Source organism: Vanellus vanellus, assembly GCF_965231255.1.
Source record: "Vanellus vanellus genome assembly, chromosome: 24".
In the NCBI taxonomy this organism is placed as follows: Eukaryota; Metazoa; Chordata; class Aves; order Charadriiformes; family Charadriidae; genus Vanellus; species Vanellus vanellus.
The window spans coordinates 6,721,664-6,746,048 of NC_138929.1; the positions used below are offsets into that span (position 1 = coordinate 6,721,664).

At 53.7% G+C, this 24,385-nt stretch overlaps 1 protein-coding gene across 1 annotated transcript; it reads right to left on the reverse strand.

Moving 5' to 3' along the window:
• Positions 1-2,613: 2,613 nt before the first annotated feature.
• LOC309681207 (feather keratin Cos2-3-like) lies at positions 2,614-13,850 on the reverse strand (the record flags this gene model as incomplete). The annotated part of the gene is made up of 3 exons (XM_082495046.1): positions 13,647-13,850; positions 6,968-7,278; positions 2,614-2,764 (listed from the first exon to the last, which is right to left on the reverse strand). The coding sequence occupies exons 2-3, from the start codon at positions 7,255-7,257 to the stop codon at positions 2,614-2,616; spliced, it is 441 nt and encodes a 146-aa protein (XP_082351172.1). The 5' UTR covers positions 7,258-7,278; positions 13,647-13,850.
• Positions 13,851-24,385: the final 10,535 nt, after the last annotated feature.

Sequence of the window (24,385 nt, forward strand, 5' to 3'; positions counted from 1 at the left end):
TTTGGTTGCTCTCCAGTTCTGCAGGCAGCACCCACAGACACAGTTCTCTCCCAAAAGCAAGGAATGCCGAGCATTGATGGATACTGGAGGATAGGCTCAGTGTCTTTCTCCAGCCTCAGTGGACTGTCCCAGGGATTTTCCCAAATACCACAGAGAAAGAGGGCACAGCTGACAAGGGTGGGCATCAGCCTGTCCTCAGGCACTGGTGCCTGGGCCTGGCTGGAGGTCTAAGAGCCAAGTGCCCAGAACAGGTGGACACAGGAGAATTGCCTCCAGAAGCAGCACTGCTTCGAGAAGTGAGGAGGAGACGTTCAGTCCTGACTCAGTCATCCCGTTTGGAGAGCTTGACACTCATTGAAATCAGTCCCACACTCTCCGTCAAGGTGTGTCTGCCATGTTGATGCCTCCTCCTTCTGAAGTGGTCCCATGGACTCCCCTCCCTGTCAGGGTGCAGAAAGAAGAGCTTTAAGAACGTGATGCATCTCTTCTGAAATGAAAATTGTAGGAAGGGGAAAAGCAAGTGCCCTTTGGAAGTGCTGATGTCCTCCCAGTGAGTGTAAAGAGAGAGTTGGTGCCCAGCCAGCACTTGACAGCTCTGCAGGTTGGGGACTTTGCCAACCACATGAAAGTGTTTCCACAACAAAGCCCCAAATGAGTGGAACTGGTGTCTTCTCACTCCCTGAGATGCCCAGGTGCACTAACACTTTGGTGAGGAACTTGTGCAGGGTAGAAGTGATGGGAGGGAGGGGATGAATTTGTTTGCTCCCATGAGGCCCTTTGAAAAGCCACTTCACTTTTTCTGGAAAGGCCCCCCCAGAGCTTGCTTCACTTCTTTGTTCCTGAGGGTGTAAATGAAGGGGTTCAGCAAAGGAATTACAGATTTGTGAAAGGTATTCAGGACTTTGTTCAGATCCAGAGAGTTCTGCACCAATGGCTTGGTGTAGAGAAACATGATTGAGCCATACCAGGGGGCCAGCAGAACAATTATGGAGACGAGGAAGGTCACTAGCTCCACAGGCCATGTGTCACTGCTGGAGAGGGCAAGGCAGGAATCTGTTTCTCAGAGGAAATGACTGATGACATCTGGCCCACAGACCATCAGCCTGCACGTCAGGAAGACCAGTAGAGGGATGGCCAGAAAGCCTCCCAACGAGGAGCTCAGCACCAACTGAGCAGAGAGGACACTGTTCATGAGGGAGCTGTGTCTCAAGGGGTAGCATATGGCTAAGTAGCAGTCATGGGCCATGACAGACAGGAGAAAACACTCAGTAAAGCCTAGAGAGAGAAGAAGGAACAACTGGGGGCGGCAGACATGAAAAGAGATTGTGTGGCTAGTCCCCAGCATGGCTCCTACAGCTTTGAGACCAACACCCATAGTGTACCAGATCTCCAGGAAGGAGAGATTCCAGTGGAAAAAGTACTTTGGGGTATGAAGGGTGCTATTCATCCACACAAATATTATGATGGATGCAGTGCCTGTTACTGTCAGGGAGTACGTCAGTGCAAATACCACCAGAAGGGAGACCCTGGAATATCGTTTCTCATGGACTCGTGGCCTTGTATATTTGCTTTCTTCCATATCTCAGCAGGGGAAGGTTTTGCAAACACATCCATTTCCTCCACTGACGTCTGCTTCTCAGATGGGATGGGGGAGAGGGTAAGAAGAGTAAGAGTGAGAAAACTCCTGGGTTGAGGTAAACACAGTTTAATAAGTAAAGCAAAAGCTGCACACACAAATAAAGCAAAACAAGAAAAGAACAAGAACAAAAAGCCATAATTCTGAATGTGTCCCCCCCCTTCCTTCTTCTTCCCTCATGTTTATATACCAAGTGTGATGTCATATGGCATGGAATATTCCTTTGTCAGTTGGGGTCAGCTGTCCCGGCTGTGTCTCCTCCCGACCTTTTGTGCATGCCCAGCCCACTCACTGGTGGGGGGTATGAGGAGTGGAAAAGGCCTTGACTGCTTTGCAACAGCCAAAAACATTAGTGCACTATCAACAGTATTCCCATCCCAAACTCATAACATAATACATAGTGCTCTCTCTTCACGCAGGTCAATTATAGAACAGCAAGGCAGTTCTCTAAAGTGTGAAGAGTTCCTGACATGTGGGAGGTGTGTGAAGTAGCCATGTCTCAAGAGACTGGAAATGTCAAGTATTTGGTGCTGGATATTAAAGTGGTCTTGAAACCTCCAGGGTGGGAGATAGCTAAAGGCAACTGTGGACAGCGGAATACAGTGCGAGTAAGGTAAGGGGTTCACCTACCTCATTTCCGAGCCCCTAACCACAGTTAAGGCCTAAGTCTTCTGTCTTCACGGGAGTGAAGATCCAAGTAAAGATCTAAGTGCAAAGTCAGACAAGACATGAGTAGGGGGAAATTGTTCTCCTGTCTCTCCAGAGCCAGTGTCTCCGGGTGAGCTACATCTTTGCTCCATTGATGATCAGTGGAGAGAAATCGGCACTGTGAAGCCTCAGTTCATCCTCTCTCATACCCATCAGGCAATCTGTGCCTTACAAACACCTATTTTTCTTCTGTTGACACTCAAGGTAAAGTGGAGAGCTGGCTTAGACAACACACACACAGACACACAAACACACACAAGTCTTGAGCTCTAGGCATCTAGAGCTAGTGGAGAAGACACACCCAAACAGAGGATCTCCACAATGTACAGGGCCATCGCACAGGTGTCAGACTTAACAGAGGCAGCTTCTGCAAGTCCCATGTCCAGGGTGTCAACGTAGTTGAGGGGAAACTGATCTGCACTTGTTGCAAGGGGGAGGTGCAGCAGAGGAGAGTAATGTGCCCAGCTTGAGCCCATTGACCCAACAAAGCTTCCTCCCTGCTATCCATCTGTCCTCGAGTACCTTGAACATGGATATGGGGTTTAACCATGGGATGGGGGTGCTTGGAAGGCTAAATAGATGTGGGCTAATTGCTTGGTGAGGATGGGGACCTGGTGACAAATGACAGGGAAAAGGCTGATGTACTCGATGCCTATTTCTCCTCAGTTGTTATTGGTATGGCTTCCCCTCAGGCCTACCACATCCCTGAGCCTCCCCAAAAACTCTCTGGGAATGAAGCAGCACCTACAGTGTAAGTCTTGTCCTGTTGATGGAGGGAGAGTTACAGCACAACTGGGTGGGCACCTGGTGGCCAGTCAAGGTCATTACATCACAGGCAGGTAAAGCAAGGAGAGCTGGCCTAGAATAGCCATGATATTATTGCTGGAAGTACCAGAGATGTCCTGTCCCTCTTCTCCCATGCCCCATAAAACCACGGTGGTGCAGAGGTCCCTAAACAGTCCAGTTACTTGTGTGTTGCAGAAGACAATGAGGAGCTTTGGTGTGGCTGGAGGGCACGGGTGTCCAGCACTTCGGGCTTGTGGCTACATGGCATGCAGTGAGGGGAAGCAGCCATGTCAGGCTCCACATACTGGTTCTGCATGAGTTAAAACAAAGCAATGATTATCACAGCCAACTTGGAAGTGGGTCTGCCTCCTCTAGTACCCTGAGTACAGTCAGTAGCTCTGCACGCTGACTGCTGTTCCCACCCATATTGCTGAGCTGGATGAAAGGTTGCAGCCTTCCACCACCTTCCTCCCTTAACATACCTGGCTGATCTAGGCCTGTGAACGAGGCACACTGTAGCTGCTCAGGGCTGCCATGTTGTTGTGCTGGGGCTTTCTGAGCCCAGGCAGTGCTTAACAGCTCCAAGTGAGGGTTGGTTATGTCCATTAATCCCATTTGGACTGTTTTTTCCTGCCCAGGATTGGTGGGGATGTGGCTTTGCCTGCATGAAAATACACCATTGCCATTGTGCAGTGCTCTGTGCACTTTTGGCAGTGGCTTCTTGTGCTTTCTACAGACTCATTTCCCAGCTGTGCTCTCTTGTAGCACCCACAAGATTTCCCTGTGCCTCCTCAACATCCTGCTGGGTAGGTGCAGTCAGGAGATGTTCACCAGAGTAAAGGGACCTCGCACACCTGAGGGACAGGCTGCACTCCTCCTAGTGCTGGGACACAGTCTGCTGGGAAGGCAGGGGACTGTGCCCATTCCCCTGAGGCAACACAGCTTTCTTTACAGACCAAGCAGTTTTCCTGAAAGGCCATTTGTCTGCTGGACAACCCCAGCTTCTAACAATGGCTTACTAGTTGGAGAGGTGTCAGCATGTTGTGGGGCAGCCAGTCCTGCTCTGAGGCTACAGCCCTGGAGGGAGGGGACCAAACAACATGGGGGGCACGATCCTCCCAACTGCGAGCTGAGCAGATATGGGAGGAAACCTTTCACCCACTGCATATTAAAAGTCTTTCCTGCTAACGGATCATGGGCTGTGATATATATCTGGGCACTCTCAGAGCCCACCCTAAGCTGTAAGCTGTGGGCACCCTTCTGGCTGCAAGGCTAGAAAAACTTTTTGGAACAAGTCTTCTGCACCTCCCTCACCCTGATTCTGTTAACATTCATCACGTTATTCCTTGTGTAATGGGGCAGATTTCCATGAATTAGCCCTAAGCCATGTGTGTCAAATAAGCATCTCCAATCAGGGCACAGCATTGCACAGAGGTGCTGCCCATGAAAGGACTGCCCCAATTTGGTCGGTCAAGCTTTTAGAAGATTTTCATAAAATAAAACGGATCTATTCATCATTTCTACTGTCAAATAGAAACAATGTTCACATGAGAACTTCATACGGTGTACTTTTAGACACAGGCAAGGACACACACAGGGAGTGGAATCACTGCCACCGAGCAGGAGCTATGTACAGGCTCATCGGTTCCAATCGGGTGGCTGAGTTTGTCCTCTACCCAAGGGACTTGAGCAGCACAACACAGCTCTGAAGGCCAAGCTCTGTGTGTAGCAGAGCACAGCAGAGGTGTGGGCCTCACTAGGTTATCTGTCACGTGGATCACTAGCACCTCAATGCACAGTGCCCTTTAGTTGAGGGCCACAGCATCCTGCCAGTTTTTTCCGTCACACGAACAAGCGCCAGATCTTGAACCTGCTCAGAGCAGCTTTCGCATTCTTGTTTCTTAGGGTGTAAATCAAGGGGTTGAGCAGGGGAGTGAGAATCATGGATCAATGTAAAGAACGGGCACTGCTTTGCCTAGTGACCCTTCTGAGGGAGCTTCCATGTAGGTGAAGACACGTGGGCCATAGAAACAGGCCCCAGCAGTGAAATGGGAAGCATGGGTTGAGACAGCTCAGTGCCTGCCTTGCGCACAGCAGAGCCCCGGCATGATTTCAACCACCATCAAAAAAGAACACCCTCTGGCAACAATGCCTTTTCCCAGATCTCCTTGGTTGCACAGCCAAACTGGAGGTCATGCCAAGAACCAGTAGAAGCGCTCTGGCAGTGCTTTGGCCAAAGGACATACTCATCTGACAGAAGAAAAGCCACCCCTCCCTCCCTTCAATGGACAACTGCAGGTGGTATCATAATGGCGAAGGACCTGGAGTACCTTCTGCTTATTACAAGGTTTAGTGCAATAGGGTTGGGAAGTCCACCTGTGCTGCTGTTGATGATGGTTATTAATAATATGATGAGGGAAAAAAGATTTCAGAGATGCAAGAGAAATTCCCTCACACATCTTGTGGCCTTCAGTCATTCAGAGATATGCTTCATGAGCCTTAATCCCTCTTGATGGAGGACATGGGTGTGGGGATTTCCAACCTTCCACTTGTACACTTTTGTCAAGACACCTGAATTTTCATATGGGAAATAGGATATGAGACTGTCATAGCTGCCAAGAGACATTTCCAGTGATCAGAAGTGGTGAGATTTACATGTAAAGTAAACCCTCTTCCACCAGAATGACAGCCAATTCCTGAGCACAAACTCTCTGGGAGGACAAACGAAGCAGTCAAGAGTTCTGAAACTGCATGCAGAGCTCTTGCAAGTGAACCCAGTGACCTCGTCCTTGCTCATCTTCACGGTCTCCTAAACGGTGTGTATCAGAGAAATTTGATCTCCCTCAGAAATATTCTGTTTCTCTGTCCTTATTTCTTTCCTGACTGCCTTCACCACCCACATCCTTAGCTCCATTTTGACCTTTGGAGCTTTCAGCAGCACGGGTGACATTTCCCGGCTATTCCCGACCGTGCATGCTGGCCATGACCACTAAATTGGGTGGTGGAGGGGGGAGGAAGGTGGAGTAGCAGCTATGGGCCATCCCAAGAGCTGTTCCCTGCTTTACCACTCTTGCCATTCTGCACAGCAAATCACCTTCAGGAGCCCCCACCCACCCCCTGCCACCCCACAGCAGCTCTGGCCATATCAAAAGGAATGCCCTTCCTCAAGAGCTCATTGGGCTGATGACCCCTCAGGGCCTCCTGCCTTTCTGGGTATTTGTGGGCAGAGACACAGCAGGGCAAGGCCTGATGGTCACTGGCAGCAGAACAGAACGGGATATCTTCCTCAGCTCCAAGGCATGGTGCTCAAAAGAGGAGCCCCTGAAGGCTGTCCCAGCCTTCCAATCCTCTGTGAATGGAGAAATAAGGGTCTCCTTCTGCCCTCACCCCATTCCACCCCAGAGCAACCCCTTTTCCTTTGGCAGCGTGGGGAGTGTCCACAGTGGGAAGGAGCGCACAGAAGCCAGGCTTGAATGCAGCAGAACTTTAATGAGTGAAAAGAGGGAAACAAAGTCACTCCAGGTGGGAGCTGCCAGTTCATGGAGCCCTGGTGGCAGCTGAGGCTGTGCAGTCATTGGCCATGGGGAAGATCTTGCATGATGTCTGTGTGCCCCACAGAGGGGCATAGATGAGACAGGTAGTCTTCACCAGGCATGCCTCAGGGGACCTTGCTGCCAAGGAGAAGCGAAACAGAACAAAGAAGAGGGGGAGAAAGGCAAAGCCATTCAGCGATACTGCAAACACATCCTGAACCTCGATCCTTTGCCCAGCATCATGTTCTGAGTTCCTCGAGGTGTCTCACTGGGGATTGCCCAACATCTTGATCAGAGGAGGCACCTTCTGCCACTGTAGCGGCTGGAAATGCCAGAGAGGTCACAGCACCCAGAGGTGATGGGCACTCCATCACAGCTGAGGATGCTGCCAACAGCAGCAGAGGTGGAGGATCCCACAACGGTGTTCTGCGGGAAGGAGCTGAGGATGGGTCCGGGCAGGGTAACCACCACGGGAGGGGGCTCAATGACGACAGTGGAGTTCTGGCACTGCCTGACACAGGGCTCATTGCAGCTGTTGGCCAGCGGGGTCGGGCCGCAGGGCCGGCATGGCAGGCACTGGTTGTAGCAGGACATGTCTCTGGGCTGGAGGTGCACCTGGGAGAGGAGCAGGGAGGAAGCAGAGCACAAGGGTGTGTGAGGAGCAGCCCTATTACCCTGTCACAAAGGAGACAATGCCACTACTGAGTGAGGAGCTAGAAGCTCATCCAGGAGACTCACAGTCTTCATCACCCTGTAATGCGCAGCCTGGCTCAGAGAGGCTCTCTCCTAGCGCATAAACCAAAACCCCACTGCCACATCCCAGACACTCTCTAAGCAGATTTTCTCCTCACTTTGCTCTATCATGACAAGAAGCAACAAACCACAGGACAGGAGAGAGACAAGATCAGGTGAGATGTCCATTGAGGAGAGACCTCACTTTGGAAGAGGAGAAGGAGCTTCACACTCACCTGGTTCCCAAGGAGAAGCAGGCAAGAGAAGTGGATGAGAGAGCAGGGGCTTGGGCTGGCTTTTATACCTGCCCTTCATGGCCACAGGACCAGAGACACCCTTTGCAGAGGTAACAATTTCCTGACAAGCTCATCTTGAATGCAAACCATCACAGCTAATGATATGGGCTGTGCTTTGGTTTCCACCACTGCTGCCTTTTCATTTCCAGATTTGTGCCATGCCCATTCCCCAATGGAGGCTTCTTTTGAGCACGGGGATGAAAGGCCCCAGGATTTCCAGGGCAGGAATGCAGCAGTGCAGGCAGTTTAAGTGCTGGATGGGTCAGAGCTGGCAGGTGACATCAGCCTGGGTCACCGTATTTTGAACTGTTTGAAGTGTCATTGTGAGGAAGAACCTCCAGCCTTCCTCAGCTGGACACCATGGGCTCCTATGCATGAGGACCTGCCATGTCCTTCTCTTCCCTTCTATCCTCAGCTCACCTCAATGGTCACTTGTTGCTGCTTCCCCAGATGGTTTCACTCCACTTTGCATCCTTAGTTGAATTCAGTGTAACACCACTGGGAGTGCCTCAGCACGGCTGGCAGTCCCTGCTCTCTGCCTCTCCAGGACAGGACACAACTGCTCTCCACAGTGCCAGAGAGTTCAAAGGATGAGGATTGCTTTCTGGGCAAGGGGAAGGCTGAGCAATCCTGCCCACCTCGTGCTGGCCATCCCTGAGTGCATATGTTGCCAATGCAGTGCTGGTGGTGTCTGGGGTCGGACACAGCCCTTCTCTCATGGCCATGTCAATGCCAGATGGACTTGTTCAGCCCATTGACCTAATGCCCTGTGAGGCAGGGGCCAAGGCCTTGGATCAAACAGGTACTGAATGAGAGGAACGTGAAGCCTGTTGTTGCGGTGCTGTGTGTGGAAAGTCACACCCTGTGGCTTGCACAGGAAAGCCAAAGAACTGGTGACTGCTTTGGACTTGAGCCAACAAGGACCTTCATGCCCCACACTGGAATCTCAGTGCGAGTGCCCAGCAACTGCCGCCGGGAGGGAAGGGATGTTGGATTCAAGACCGCATCCCCCACAGCCAGCTGCTGTCCCACAGGGGTGTCCAGTATAGACCCTCTTTCTGACAAATGCTCTGCACAGTGGGGCATTTTTCTAAGCCCATCTCCCCTCCTCAATATTGGTCAGCCTGAGCTCCCATCCAGCTTGAAGCAGTACAGCCGAGGGCCTCACCCTTCCCTTTTGAGACCTTTGTGAGATGAGTGCCAGGGAGCTGTGCTGGGAGAGCTCAGCCAGGGCAGATTCCCCTCTCCATGGAGCTTCTGTTTCTGAGCTGAGGCTCTAGTGTAGCCAAGGGCCAACCTCATTGCTTTCTCAGGAGGTAACAGGCCCTGTGGAGAAGGGAAGGGCAGGGGAGGGGTGTACCTGAATTTAGCAAGACATTTGGCAGCATCTCCTGTGCTACCTTTATGACCAAATTGGTGACAAATGGGTTAAGTGATAAGGTGGGTGGAAAATGGGCTGGACTACCAAGCTCAGAGAGTTGTGCTCTTGGTGCAAAGCCCAGCTGACTGACACTTATGGCGGGGGGTATAGTAGTACGGATCAGTTTTAGGACCAATACTGTTTAATGCTTTCAGGAATGCCATGAACAGTGGGAAACTGGGAACTCCCAGGATTGTCTGTAAATATCAGCCAGTGGGGGCAATGGGCACTAAGCTTCGGACACGGCTCCTTTTCAGAAGACCTAGAACCCTCTACATGAGACACCTGTGGACTGTGGAAGAGGAGGGAGGATCATGGACTTGTGAGTCATGATGCCAGCTGGGGAGAGAAGCTTTCTGACAGCTTAATTTTTCTATTCCATTGATGGCTGAGAGGGTCCAGCAGAACGCCGGGCTCTTTCCTTCCAGACCTAGATTTAAATGTCAAAGTATCCAAGGAGATATTTCGAGAAAATAAGAGCACTGTCAAAACAGCCAGCACTTAACGGCCAAAACTTCCCTCCATGCCCCGGTGCTGTGCCGTTCCCGTTGCCCCTTGGCTCCTTACAGGGCACCGGCGTGGCTGTGGCCGAGGTGCCCGTGCCGGGGACAGCCTCTGCCCGCACTCCCGCACCCGCAGTGTCGCTGCGGGCAGCTCGGCTCCGGCCGGGCTCTGCCGCGGCGCCGCCTTCCTGCTCGCTGCGCGCTGCCAGCCGCTCTTCCCGGGGCCGCTGCCGGCCCTTCCCGGGCCACTGGGACGGCGACCCTGGGGCGGTGTCGGTGTGGTTTTGGGATGCCTTGTCCGCGGGCAGCTGCAACACCCGACCCGGCCCCGCCGGTGGCGCAGGGGGCGGAGAGAAGAGGAGAGGAGAGGAGAGGAGAGGAGAGGAGAGGAGAGGAGAGGAGAGGAGAGGAGAGGAGAGGAGAGGAGAGGAGAGGAGAGGAGAGGAGAGGAGAGGAGAGGAGAGGAGAGGAGAGGAGAGGAGAGGAGAGGAGAGGAGAGGAGAGGAGAGGAGAGGAGAGGAGAGGAGAGGAGGCGCGGCCAGAGCCCCCCGTGGCTGGCGGGGGACAGCGAGGCGCGGGCGGCGGAGCGGCGGGATGCGGCGGGGCCGGGGCGCAGGGCTGGCGGGGCTGGCCGCGCTGCTCCTGGGTGCGTGGGGCTGGCGGGGGTGGATGGAGGCCGGGGCTGTGCCTGTGCTCTTCCCCGGCGAGCCCAGAGCCACCTCTGCCCTCTCCTTCTAAAAAGGGTCTTTCCCTCTCCTGCCTCTCTCCCACCCTTTGTGCCCCTTGCCGGACCCTCCGAGTCCGCTCTTCCTATTCTCCCTTTTTCTGGACCAAGTCTGTCAGTATGAGCCTGGTTGCATGAACCGCTCCTTTTCCATGCACCTTCTCCTTCCCCTGTCCTTTCGGCAGTTATTTTTAGCCCAAATATAGCCCTCTGTCCTTCACTGTAACAGCCCCTCTTCTTGTCTACTCTTCCTCTCTTCATCCATGAACCCATCCCTCTTTTCACCCATCTCTCCATGCATCTAACATCCCTAACCCCCCCTCCCACTCTGAGACACCTCTCTCATCTCCCCCTCTGATTTCGTTCATACCTGCAGGCACAAGTTTGCTTTCCTGCACTGTGCCCTTATTCCATACACCCACTCATCTCCCTGTGAAATCAGCATTTATTCTTCTTCAGAATTGAGCCCATCGTCCTTGCCTGGAACACACCATCCATCCATACACGTGACTTTCACTCCATTAATTTGTATCAAATTGCCTCCCAGATCTTTTTGCCTCCCTCCACGAACCCACATGAGGCTCATGGGTACATGTCCCCATCCATTCCGGACTGGTACTGTTTCATTGCTGCTCTTTCTAAATATTTCTCTGGGGAAAGAGCCATCAGAGCTCGGTGACTTTGGTGATCTTTGGCCTGTCCTTCTCCTCTCTTGGCAGTGGCTGCGGGCAGAGCACAGGTGCAGCAGGAGCCGTCGGCAGAGACCACCGAGGGCACGGGCATCAGCATCAGCTCCTCACACCCCAATATACAGTCTTATGATTACATCTACTGGTTCTGTCAGCTCGCGGGCCGAGGCCCCGCATTCCTCGTGTGCACTGCTGAACACCTCAAAGACGTGAGGGACCCCGCGGGGCGGCTGTGGGTGGCGGCAGACCGCCGGTCCAGCGGCCTGTGGCTCGCCCGGCCCCGGCGCGGGGACGCGGCGGTGTATTACTGCGCCCTGGGAGCCACGGGGAGAGGAGCCGGGGCTGCGGCCGGGCACGACCCGCCGCGGGCGGGGCCGGGCGTGTGTCGGAGTTGGGGGAACAGCCTCGGGCGGGCCCGCCAGGGGGCGCTGCCGCTCCGCCCGCAGGGGCCGCCTCTCCCCGCCCGGCCCCGCCGCGGGGTGCAACTTCATGCTCCACACTGAAATCTCAGTCCAAGTGCCCAGCAACTGCTCCTGGGAGGGAAGGGACACTGGATTCAAGACAGCATCCCCCACAGCCAGCTGCTGTCCCACCGGGGTGTCCAGAAGGACCCTCTTTCTGACAAGGGCTGTGAACAGTATGTAATGTTCCTGAGTCCATCTCCCTTACTGAATTGTCTCTCTGCCTGGGCTTCAGGTCCAACTTGGAGACAGCGCATCTGATGTGTCCCTCATTCCCTTTAGTGACCTTTGATGACATCATTGTCAGGGAGTTCTCCTGGGAGAGCTCAGCCAGGGCAGATTTTCCTCTCTGTGGAGCTGCTTCTGAGCTGAGACTCTAGTGTAGCTGATGGCCAACCTCACTGCTTTCTCAGGAGGTAACAGGCGCTGTGGATAAGGAAAGGGCGGGGGTTGTGTATACCTAGAGGTTAGCAAGACATTTGACAGCCTCTCTCATACATCCTTTCTGACCAAATTGGTGATGAAAGGGTTCAGTAAAGGATTATAAGGTGGGTGGAAATCGGCTGGACTAGGAGGCTCAAAGAGTTTTGGCCACTGGTGCAAAGCCCAGCTGGCAGACCTGTACTACTGGAGTCTCTCAGGTATCCACAGTAGGACTGATATTACAATGTTTTCATGAACACTGCAAGCAGTGGGAAGGTTGGCACTTCCTTCAAGTTTTGGGGATCACACCCAGCCACAGGGAACAGGCAATACACTGATCTCTGTTACCCAAATTATTCCCGGTGGGTCCAGGAACTACCTGTTGAAAGGAAAAAGAGAAGGTGGCCTCGACACTGGAAGTGCTCTGCGACAGGAGCAGAGGCAATGAACAGCTGCTGGAATGTGTGGAGTTCTAGTTAGGACACAGGCTAAAAGAAATAAGGAGAACAAGAACGTGTTTCTCAGCAAGGCTGTGCAATTGCCATCCTGGGAGGTGTTCCAGGCTGGACTGAATATGATTTTGGGCAACCTGAACTTAGGGGAGCTGTTCAAAGCAGTGGGGTGATGCAGATGACCTCTAGAGGGCCCTTCTCACCTACATTCTACGTGATAAACCCCCCCCCCCCCTTTCCCAATCCTCCCTGACCCCTGCCCGCCCATGGGCACATTTGTCCTCACACCCCCTCTGCCACAACACAACTTTTAGGCCTTGTGCTGGGACTGCAGAGCGGCAGCTGAAGGGAGGCTCTCAGCCTCCTCACTCCCACGCGCAGGAAATCCGTGGCTGCTGGTTCCAGCCCCTGAGCTGGCAGACAGCTCTGGGAAGCTGCTGCATCTGCTGGGCCACGGTGGTGCTGCTGTCGCAGGCTGCAGCTGGCGCTGTGCAGGCTTCTTGTTGCTGGAGGACGGGGAGAGTACATGTCCCGGTTGCCCCAAGTTGTGCCAGTGCGGAGCCACTGAGCCGTCTCAGGCTGAGCCCCAGGGCAGAGCTGGCGGCGTCGGAGAGGAGAGGAGAGGAGAGGAGAGGAGAGGAGAGGAGAGGAGAGGAGAGGAGAGGAGAGGAGAGGAGAGGAGAGGAGGCGGCGCGACCGGAGCAGAGAGCCGGGGCTGGAGGGGGACAGCGAGGCGCGGGCGGCGGAGCGGCGGGATGCGGCGGAGCCGGGGCGCAGGGCTGGCCGCGCTGCTCCTGGGTGCGTGGGGCTGGCGGGGGTGGATGGGGATCGGGGCTGTGCCTGTGCTCTTCCCCGGCGAGTCCAGCGCCACCTCTGCCTCACCTTCTTCAAAGTGTCTTTCCCCCTCCTGCCTCTCTCCCACCCTTTGTGCCCCTTACCGGTCCCTCCAAGTCTCCTCTTCCTATTCTCCCCATTTCTCCACTAAAAGTTTGCTTTCCTGCTCTGCACCATTATTCCATCCACTCACCCCCTGTGCATTCAGCACTATTATTTTTTCTGGATTCAGCTCTCCATCATTCCCTGTAACACACCCACATCCAGCTGGGATGGATGAGCCATCCGAGCTGGGTGATCTTTGGTGATTTTTTGCCTGTTCTCCTCTCTTGGCAGTGGTTGTGAGCAGAGCACAGGTGCAGCAGGAACCGTCGGCAGAGACCACCGAGGGCACCGGCATCAATATCAACTGCTCATACCCCAAGACACAAATCAGGCAGATCACTCACTGGTTCCGTCAGCTTCCGGGCCGAGGCCCCGCATTCCTCGTGAGCGCTCTTAAGGACTCCAAAGCGGTACAGGACCCCGCGGGGCGGCTGTGGGTGGCGGCAGACCGCCGGTCCAGCGGCCTGTGGCTCGCCCGGCCCCGGCGCGGGGACGCGGCGGTGTATTACTGCGCCCTGGGAGCCACGGGGAGTGGAGCCGGGGCTGCGGCCGGGCACGAACCACCGCGGGCGGGGCCGGGCGTGTGTGTCGGGGTTGGGGGGACAGCCCCGGGCGGGCCCGCCAGGGGGCGCTGCCGTTCGCCCGCCGGGGCCGCCTCTCCGCGCCCGGCCCCGCCCGGCCCCGCCGCGGGGCGCTTCCCCCGCCCGACCGGCCCCGTCCGCGGCATCGGGCCAGCGAGGCCCTGCGCCCCGGGGCCGGTACCGGTCGCCCGGACACAGCAGAGAGTGCTTAGAAGTGCCCTACTTGCTTGTCCACTTCTTACTCTTTCCTCAGCGTCCACCAACGACCACTGGTGGAGAAGAGGGCTCTTGGTAGGAGACATGACTGCTCTGGTGGCTTTACCTCCTTGCCCAAGAAGCCCAGGAACAAAAATGTTTTCCTGGTCCTGCACGTGGGGATCAGGGTAACCCTCAACATGTGAGTAATGCACATCAGCCAGGCGATGGATGAGATTCCCTGGTACACCTCTTGAGCTGTTCCCTTGCTTTTCATGTCTCCCCTCCAGCTCTGGTGTCTCACCAGTGCTGTGCTGGGAGGACCCCTCTATCCTCGAGTTCCTCTGGTTTCTCTGCCCAAGAGAATCCTTCTTTTGTCTGCAGTTCTGAGCTCTGGTTTGTCCCTCTGTGTACACATCTCTTGTTATGCTTAGTCTGTTTTGGAAAGCAAAGAGCTGGCCCTGGAGAGCATCTGTGGTGGAAGCTGACAAAAGCAGGCATGGTGGCAGGCCACCCTGGTCTATTTACTGGAGTGATGCCAGCTCAGAAGGCCATTGACTGGAGGTGTTTGTAGTGAGGCCTTGTGAAGTGACAAAGAGAGCTCAGTCTCTCTCCCTGGAAAAGCTGTGTCTGTGAGGAACTGGAGGGTGGATGAGAACCCCCTTCCCACCTGGATGGAGTAAGAATAATAAGATTTTGAGCTTACACTGAAGCGGAATTCTGGTCTGTCTTCATGCTCAGTTGAACACAAACACCTGTTAGGGTGGATTCAGGATCTTGCAGGGAATGCAGGACACCTTGGGAAAGGAAAAAATGAATATTTTGGAATATGAGGGTGCAAAGTAACTCATTCCAGACTGACAAATCGACCTGAGTGCTTTTTTACATTCATCATACACCTGAAACTGATTGCTCATTTGGCCAATCCTTCCCTTTTCCTTCATGTTTGTAACTTCTCAGGTGTCCTGGAAAGTGAGTGCCATGGCTTAGTGTTGCTGCAGGTGTTTCAAGGTAACACTTCAAAGACTGAGGACGATATGAGCTTTCCCCCCAGAGCCTCGACTCAAGAGACCCAGTTTTCCCTAAGGACAGGAGCCTTTCAGTGTCTTCAGGAACCCTCACACCTGAGCGAGTTGAGCAGAGGCCACTGTAAGAGCATGTAGAAGGTAAGTGCCCCTAGTTAGTCTGTCACATGAAGCCCCTTTTCCTTTCAAAAGGAAGAAATGAAAGGGAATGTGATGAACAAAGTATACAATGCAACCAATCTCTCAGTAAGTGACAAGGGAGACAAGGAGGGAGCCCAGAGCTCTTCAGCCTCTAATTAATGGGCCATTAGGAAACTTCAGGTGTGGCTTTGAGGTGGGTGAGGATGAGCTTTGGAAGTGACAAGAAGTGACAAGAGGAAGATGAGGATGATGGAGGTCTGAGGGGGGTACTGTGGGACACAGCAATGCTTGTTAAGGAATGTTTAGTGGAAAGGTCACGGGTGAGGGGGGAAGAGGGGACTGGGGAGGAGCAAGGGGAGGCAATAGAGAGGAGGAAGGATAAGAGGAGGTATGTGCAGCTGAGCAGGGGCTGGTCACTGCACTTGCCTGGATGAGTACTGTGCCTGATCTCCACAGTCCCTCCTGCCTTCTTCCAAAATCCTTTCTTAACCTTCCTTCTTTGTATCTTCACTCCCTTTCCCATGGGTGTGTGCTGCAAGGTCTGAGTGGCAGTAAATGGAGCGAGTGATGTGAAAGAGAGATCTGGGTGCCAGTAACTGGCAACCAAACAATGGCCGTCGGGACTGTACACCTGGGTGCCAGCAACTGGATGGAGCAGGGTGTGTGCAGCAAGGTCTCAGTGCCAGCAAGTGGAGAATAGGCCTCTGGTGACAGGACGGGTCGGTCTCTGTGCCAGCAGCTGGAGGGATTGGGGTGTGAGCAAGGTCTGGGTGCTGGCAAGTGGAGAAGGAAGAAGGTGTGACAGGGCTCACAGCTCTTACTTTCAGCAATGGGAGGGACCATGTTTGCACATGTATGTGAGAGGTGAATGGACCAGTGACTGCAGGGACCTCAGTGTGTTTGTCATTGCTGGGAAAAAGGTCCCAGGCTGCAGGCAGGGCTATTAGATGGGCTGAGGGTCTGTGCTGATATTTGAGGGATGCACAAATGTGGGTGTGATTGGGACTGCAGAGGGTGAGGGGATGTGGGTTTTTACTAGGAAGTGCACGTCACAGGCATATTGGAGAGCGCCAAGTGAGGGACTACTTATATGATGAATATGGTGGTGCACCTCCCATATGGAGAAAAGGTGAGAGAGCTGGGCCCCTGTTCAGCACTAGAAGAGAAGTCTCAGGGGAGATCTCATCAGTGTGTACAAATATCTGAGGGGAGGCTGGGAAGAAACCGGAGCCAGGCTCCATTCCATGGTGTCCACAGAAAGGACAAGAAGCATTTGGCACAAACTTAAACAAAAAAAGGCTCTGTCGTCTGAACCCCAGGAAACTCTTTTTCCCCATGAGGTACTCAAAATCTGTCTGGACATGGTCCTTTGCCAGCAGCTCTAGGTCACTGTTCCTGAGTTGGGGTTTGGACCCACTGACCTCCAGAGGTCCCTTCCCAACTTAGCAATTCTGTGTTTCTGTAACAAGTGACATGAGGAAAAGCTGAGAAAACTGGCCTTGTTCAGCCTTCAAAAGAGAAGCTTAAGAGAGAGCTTTTTCTGACACTTAACTGGAGCATGAAGGGTCAGATGGAGCCAAACTCCATTCACGAGGAGAGTGACAGAGGGAAAGATAATGGACATGGTCTGGATCAGGGGAAATTCCTACTAGAAATTTCAAATTGGGTTGGGTTGGTTTTTTTTAATGATGAAGGTGGACCATGGGTGTAGATACATCCCAGTAAGATTGGGACTCTGGCTCCACAGAGTGTTGAGTAAAATACCATTAATTGGAAAGAAGACAAGAAGGTGAAAGGGGATAGCACGGGTGATGTTATGCCCCTCTAGATGCTGGGAATCCTGAGTTATGGAACATAGGTGGAGCTCGAGGCTGAGACTCACTGGCATTGTCACCTCTGGAGTTTTCATGGCATTTCCTTAGAGATAAACCACTCCTAATTGCGACTGTTGAGCAAAAGGACATTTAAATGAAAGCACGGTGTTTCACTCCTACAAGACGACAAGGACGTGTGTGTGGCAACGTTGCCAGGTTTTCCAATTGATAGATACAGCTCAGCACAGCACAGGTCTGTGCCTACTCAGGTCCGGTTAACTTAACGACAATGAACAGTCTGTTCTCTGTGCCATGCCTGGTGCATGGGATCCCTCTGGCGTTAATGTGGAAAGGGGGTGGGAGTAGGAGTCCCAACCTGCAGTACCCACACCCCTTCACATGCCCTTTCAGCTCTGGGGTGCCGGGCTACCCTATCCCCACCCGTGGCAGTGCAGCACTCCAATAGGGGCCCCGTGTGCTCCCTGGGAGGGGGGGTGACTGATCCCTCGTCCCGTTCCCTGCTGATCCCTCACCCTTTTTCCTAGAAGAGCAGGTGATTCTAGCTGGGGAGGTGAGGACTCCACTGCGAGCTGACTGGCAACCACCCCTTCCCAACACTGCAGCCCCAACAGCTCCCAGGGACTCTTAATGGAGAAAGGTTGAGAAGGGCACTGGCTGAGGGAGCCCCAGGTGTTGCTGCTGGAGGAGGGGGCAACCCAGGAGGAGCATTTCAGGCACAGGAAGAACACATCACTGCTCTTCCCCGCTTGTTCTTTTGCTCCCCCAACAGAGTCGCTTCCGGCAGCTCTGTTATCTCGGGACTGGGAGGTGTTTTTCTCACTCTCTCTCACTCGACCAGCAGGCAGGTTGGTGTCAACATGCACCTCGGTTTTCTCGTCCTCACGGCCTGCCTGGGGCAACTGCTGGGTAAGTCCTGGTTTTTCATCAGCACATACTTCTTTTTCTCCCAAGGAAACCCTTGCCACCCTTATCAGGATCATCCAGAGAACTACTCCTGAATAACAGGAAAATGCTGGGAAATATTAGCTCACATTTGTCGTTTGGCATGTGTTCTCTCAAGATGCTCTTAGTGTTTGAAAGGAGAGAGAAGAGCTACCTCAGACCCTTTCTCTGTCTTTTCTCTCTCCTTCAATCCATTTCTGTCTGCCTCTCTCTTCTCCTCCACCTGCTGTCACCATAGGAGACCTCAGCTCGCCCTCTCTCTCACCTTTTTCCCTTTCCAATGCAGCAGATTCTGTCAAAGCTGTTACAGGGACTTTAAAGCTTTCATGCCACTGACGTTAACCGGGCGTCCCCTTCTGCCTCCTGGCAGGCACAAGTCTGCTTTGGCTTCCAGTTTTCTCCTGATTGTCGACAGAGGGATCCCTCTTTTCAAGCTCATTATTGCAGTTACGCAGGGAGCCAGGAGCCCTCAAAGATGAGTGGGATGGGAAAGCAGGATGAATCTTTTTGCCACAGGTCCATGGCCCCTCTCCCAGCTGGAGGGGTGCTGCTCCTAGCACATGAAGGTCAGGCTAGACAGGCTGTTCCCTGGTCCTCTGAGAAGCAGGAGCAGAAGCTGGGAGGATGAGCAGGGACAAAGCACAGGTCTCCTCAGGCTCCACACTGTGATGAGACCCCTGAGCTACTCCTCTCCACCTGACTGTCCCCAGGGCTCAGGATATTCCTGCAGTGCAAGGGACAGGGAGCCATCTCCCTGCTTTGTATTCCTCGTTTTCTTCCCAGAGTGTTTCCCTGCAGAGCTGCTGACCTTCACTTTATTCCAGGCACCATGGGACAGACCACTGTCACCCAGCAAGAAGGACAAGTCACGGTGAAGCAGAGAGACAACTTCCAAACAACCTGCACATACCAGGCCCCCAACTTTAATGCCTTGCTGTGGTACCAGCAGAGGAAAGGAGAAGGGCCACAGCGTATCTCATATCAGGCAGCAGGTGGTCGCAAGCAGAGCGGCCGTCTCACCACCTGGCTGAACACCACGGGGAAGTACAGCGTCCTGCAGCTGGAGGAAGTTGAGGTCTCTGACTGTGCTGTGTACCTCTGTGCTGTGCAAGACACCCTGGTGCAGGGAGCTTCCTTGGCTGTGCAACAACCCAGGGGAAGGAGGGGATGTGTCTGTGCAAGGCTGAGGGTGTGGGAAGGGGCCTTCAGCTCTCGCCTGGCAGCACTGCTTCCCCTGTGCAGCCATAATTCTGCAGTCCAAGATCCAAGGGCCATTGCATGTACATATTAGTAATTTGTTCATCTTGACCACTATTAATAACCGCAGGCACATCCATCCTCCCTGAGAGCAACTGGGTAGCCCTTGTCTAGAGACAGAGACACCTTAAAACTGGTTTCATATCCCTCTTGGACTTCAGTCATGTCAGCTAAAGGAAAGAGGTGCTCTAACTTTCATCGCCTATTTGCATGAGTAATGATTAAAAAAAAAAAAAACAACACAAGAAACAAATGCAGACAAGAAAAAGCAGGTGTCTCATCTACCTCACTGGTAGAAACAAAGAATGCATGAAAATCTCCCTGGTGGTCTTTGTGGTCTCCTTCAGGGAGACCTGGGGGTCTGGAACCACCCCTGCCACCTCCTATGCCAGAAGCAGTGCTGCAGCAGAGCATTGTGTGTCTGCTCCCAGCCCAGACTCCTGCAGGCTGCAAATGCTGATTCTGCACACAGAAATGAGGTTGAAGGAGTGAAGTTGCTCACAGGTTTATTTGCAGGTAAACGCATTCACTTCAAAAGCCAACACCCTTCCCTCACTCTACATAACAGCTGAGAGGAAAAGGAGATTTTGTATCAGCGTATCAGCGCTTTAGTTGACATGTCTGTGTTGAACTGGTTGCCTCCCCTCTCAGTAGCTTTTCCTCCCTCCCCTCTTGGGCTTTGCTTGTGAGGAGTTTGAAGACGTGTGAGGTCAGAAAGTGGGCTGAGGCTCTGCTGCCAAACCAACCCTTGAGCAAGGCCTTGGGCAGAGGCGTTTCAGTGGGCCCAGCACTTTCCTGCAGCTGTTCAGTAGGTGCCCTTCCACAGGGGGAAGATGCTCGAACCCCTCTGTGGGTAAAAGCAGTAATCTGCAAAGCTTCTGGACATCCTTGGAACACTTAAGCAGCAGCCCCAGCCTCTCTTCCTGCCGTGCCTCTCTCCTGCTTCTTTCTCCCCTCTGCACAGGAATTGTGAGAGCCTTCAAGGTCATCTTCTGAGGAGCTGCCTCCCAGCAAAACTCCAGGCAGACTAGGAGGAACATCCAACGCCAAGAGGAGGTTGCGAGCCTCCCTCTGGCCTGCTGCAGTCCCCACGCTGCTCACTCGAGGATACCACTGCTCAGGCTCCCCAGCCACAGGCCATGTTCAAGAGGGCATTCCTAGGGAGAGACAGAGCAAGGCAGGCCACTGGCTCTGGAGGAGCCTTCCTCAGCTTCTAGTAACAATGCTGTAAGAGGCCCACAGCACTGTGTCCCACACTCCTCTTCCTTCCAGTTGATATTTGGTGCCCTTTGGCTGTAGCAGAGTTCCTGCAGGGCATCCCTCGGGTTGCCCTGAGGAGGGAGAAGTGCGTCAGGTTCCCCCCATGGCTGGCCTGGGTAGAGCAAAGGGGATCAGAAGCCAACATGAGAGGAGAGGGAAAGGAGAGAGCAGAAGGAGAGAAAGGCAGACATGGGCCATGCTTTCAGGCTGATCCCCTCCAGGCTTCCTTTGCAAGGGGAATTGGAGATGTGCAATTTCGTCAAAAGAGAATGGCCAGGAGCTCCATCCTCCCTTCATTCACATGGCAGCTCACAGAGAACCACATGTGCACGCATACCCAGTTACACAGGAACCCCTGCCTGAGCACACACATTCACTGCCAGACATGTCATCACATGAGTGTTCACATGTGGGTATACACCTTCGCACACTCACACTTGCATGTAGATATAAGTGCAAGGTCCTGTACAAACACAGATATAGATGTGCTCATCTGCACGCACATGTGCCCACGGACACACATACACAAACTGACAGCACACACACTCACTTGCTCAGCTGCAAAAACGTGCGTGGACACAAACACACGCACAGACACACACAGAAATGCCATTGTTTCCCCCCACATTGGCAGACACTCACTCTCACATGTGCATTTGCAAATGCCGACACAAATGCAAAGCCGGAGGCACAAATATGTCCTCAGGCACAGACAGATGCGTGTGCACACGAGGAAGCACAGCCTCTCCCCACACACGGAGAACCAGGACTCCCCCAGCAGCTCTCTGCCTCTGTGCCCCTGACAACTTCAGGCAAGTCTTTGTAGGAGAGACAAAGTCAAAGCTGGAGACCATCCCTATTGCTGCAGCTCCAGGGGTTCTCCATTTTACAAGTCAAAATAATGCTGAAGTTTTGCCAGTTCTGGCCCATCCCTGGTGATGGCTGTAGGGCAGTTGTGGAGGTGTGGGACCAGTTCCAGCTTCAGTGCAGGCAGAGGTGCCGCCCTGACACACTCACAGGGCAGCAACGGGTTGTGTGTCTGGGGTGAGCCAGACGTCCTGCGGCTGCAAATGCTGGGGCTGGGACACCAGGGAGGAAGCTGGCCTGGTGATGAAGTTGCCAGAAGATAAAGACTCTCTCTTTTAAAGCCAACTATTAATTAGCAGCTGGCATCAGGAGGAGGTTCCATATTGCCTGGTCCAAGCCCTCACATCTGTCAGTTAGCCTGGCTCAGTCGAGCCTACAGAGCTGCCCTGCTGCAGTGACCGTCTCCTCGTCTGCTTTTAGGTGCAGGTCATCTGCAAGGTGCCAGCCAGATGGGTTTGTTAGAAATCTTCTCAGAAAGCAGCTGCAGCATTGCTTAGGCTAAACCAGCTGCTGCCATTGTTAGCCACTGGGCAGCCATAAGAGATGTGTACCATGTGTGTAAAAAGCACGCCTGTGCCAGGACTTTCCATTGCTGGCTGGTGAGCTTGAGGGATGTGTCTGTCAGAGGTCGGAGTCCAAAGAAAGGTGGATAACCTGCCATCCAGCAATGCTCCTTCCTGCAATTACGTGATTACAATAATACAATAATTTCAAAAATACTCAGGACCACTTTGTGGACCCTCCAGGTGCTGCCTGGCCATGTTCTGAGATCTGGAGGACCTGCTTTCCCCAGTGCCCTCACTCTGCCCATCCCTGCAGCCCTTCTCACGCAATAGCTCATGGGCTTCCCCAGCCCTGCCCCATTTCTGCTGCAGTGGGACCAGGCTGTGCAGCTTTATGTAAGATCTCCATGGGAGAGCAGACCCCCAGTCAGAGCTGGGCAACAGGCCCCGCCAGGAGAAGTTGGCCTTGGGGAAAGCTACTTCATGCATGGGGGAAGGCCAGGCAGCCCAGACAGCCGTGGGTGCTTTGGCACTGGATGGTGTCCTTTGGAGGCCCTGTCTCACAGGAACTGGGGGTGTGTGAGAGAGATGAGTGCTGTCATGTGTTGCCTGGCCAGGCTGATTTCAACATGAACCTGAGAGTCTCCTCAGCCCTGCACATCTGTGTAACTACTGAGCTGTGCAGGGAACTCTTTGGGGGCAGGGGGTGAATAGGTTTCCTGCCCTTACTACCCTTGCCCTTGGGTGCAGGTCATGCTCCCTCATTCAGGGCACAAGGGGGAGGATGAGGAGGAGAAGATCGGGGGCTGTTTTGAAGGTTTTTTCTCACACCATCTTCACTCCTACATCGTTTGGGTCCATCTTCTGACTGAGCTTCTTTTCCCAGACCAGGGCTATCCAGGTCAGGAGGACCTCCCTTCTGCACAGCCTTGTGGGCTGCTGACTTCTCTGAGCCTCCAGTAGCACTGGGCTCTTCTCTAAGGGAAAGCAGTGGTCCACCTCCCTGTTGCAGGACATGTTCTGAGGCCAAGGGATGATATCTGAAGAGAGATGCTGGAATACAGGGCCTGATGCCCCCTGGCTGTGGAGGAGCAGAGTATATCTTCCTCAGCTCCAAGAGACAGTGACTGGAAGGGACCCATTGCCCTGTGTCCCACCTTCCAATTCCTGTCCTGCTTGTGCCCCCACATTGTCCCCCACCAACCAAGGCACTGCTTTTCTTCCTTGGCAACACAAGACAATTTCCACCGTGAAAAGAATTACATGGAGGCAGAGGTCAGGATGCAGAAAACTTTAATGATTCTGAAGTGGGAAGCAAGTTCACTTGCAGAGGAGGCGGCCAGAGCGGGAAGGGCACCAGCAGTTGCCAAAAGTCTGCGCTCATTGCCCACGGTTGAGATGCCACAGAGGGCCAGCAGATGCCCCATGTTGGCTTTGTGGGTCTTGCAGCCCAGGAGAACAGAAGACAACAAAGAGATGGGAGAGAGAATAAGGCAGGGAAGTTAGAATTTGGTCATGTTTTCAGAGAGCGCAGCCGACCCCTTTGGAAAGGCAGGACTGGATGCACAGCCTCTCTGAAACCCATGGCCAGCAGCTTTGTCCTCAGTCCAGCATCAGCTTCTAGGTTCCTGGGGGTCTTCGTATGGGTTCTTACCAGTGGATTTAGCAGGGGGGGCACCTTCTGCCACTGTAGCGGCTGGAAATGCCAGAGAGGTCACAACACCCAGAGGTGATGGGCACTCCATCACAGCTGAGGATGATGCCAACAGCAGTGGAGGTGGAGGATCCCACAACGGTGTTCTGTGGGAAGGAGCTGAGGATGGGTCCGGGAAGGGTCACCACCACAGGAGAGGGCTGGATGACAACGGTGGAATTCTGGCACTGCCTGACACAGGGCTCATTGCAGCTGTTGGCCAGCGGGGTCGGGCCACAGGGCTGGCAGGGCAGGCATGGTCGGCACTGGTCATAGCAGGGCATGTCTCTGGGCTGCAGGTGCACCTGGGAGAGAGGGACAGAGAGGCAGTAGAGTACAGTCTGATGAGGGGCAGTCTTCCAAGAGTCTGTCACTCCACCACACGTATGTCAAAGGTACCTGCTGAGCCAGCAGGTAGAAACTGTGCTGTGAGGCAAAGGCGTTCCCAGACACAGTACTGCAAGCATTGCCCAGGCCCAGCGAGGCTGCTGCCAATCTATTCAGTGATGGAGAACCTCAGCCAAGTTCCAGATCCACTTTGCAAGGCAATGCAAAGTGATGCCAGACCCAATGAGGCTGCTGCCTATCTCTTCAAAGAAGAGCTCCCTCAAACAAGTCTCGAACACTCTCTGAGTCAGACCTTCAGCCCTCTTCCCCCTCTCATGGCAAACAGCACCACAGCCCAGCATAAGATGGAGGTGTACACATCTGCATGGGGAGAAAAGAGCACAGCTGTGCTGTCCCTCCAGCAGATATTAGGGTAGCTGAAGCTCCCCATGAAGAC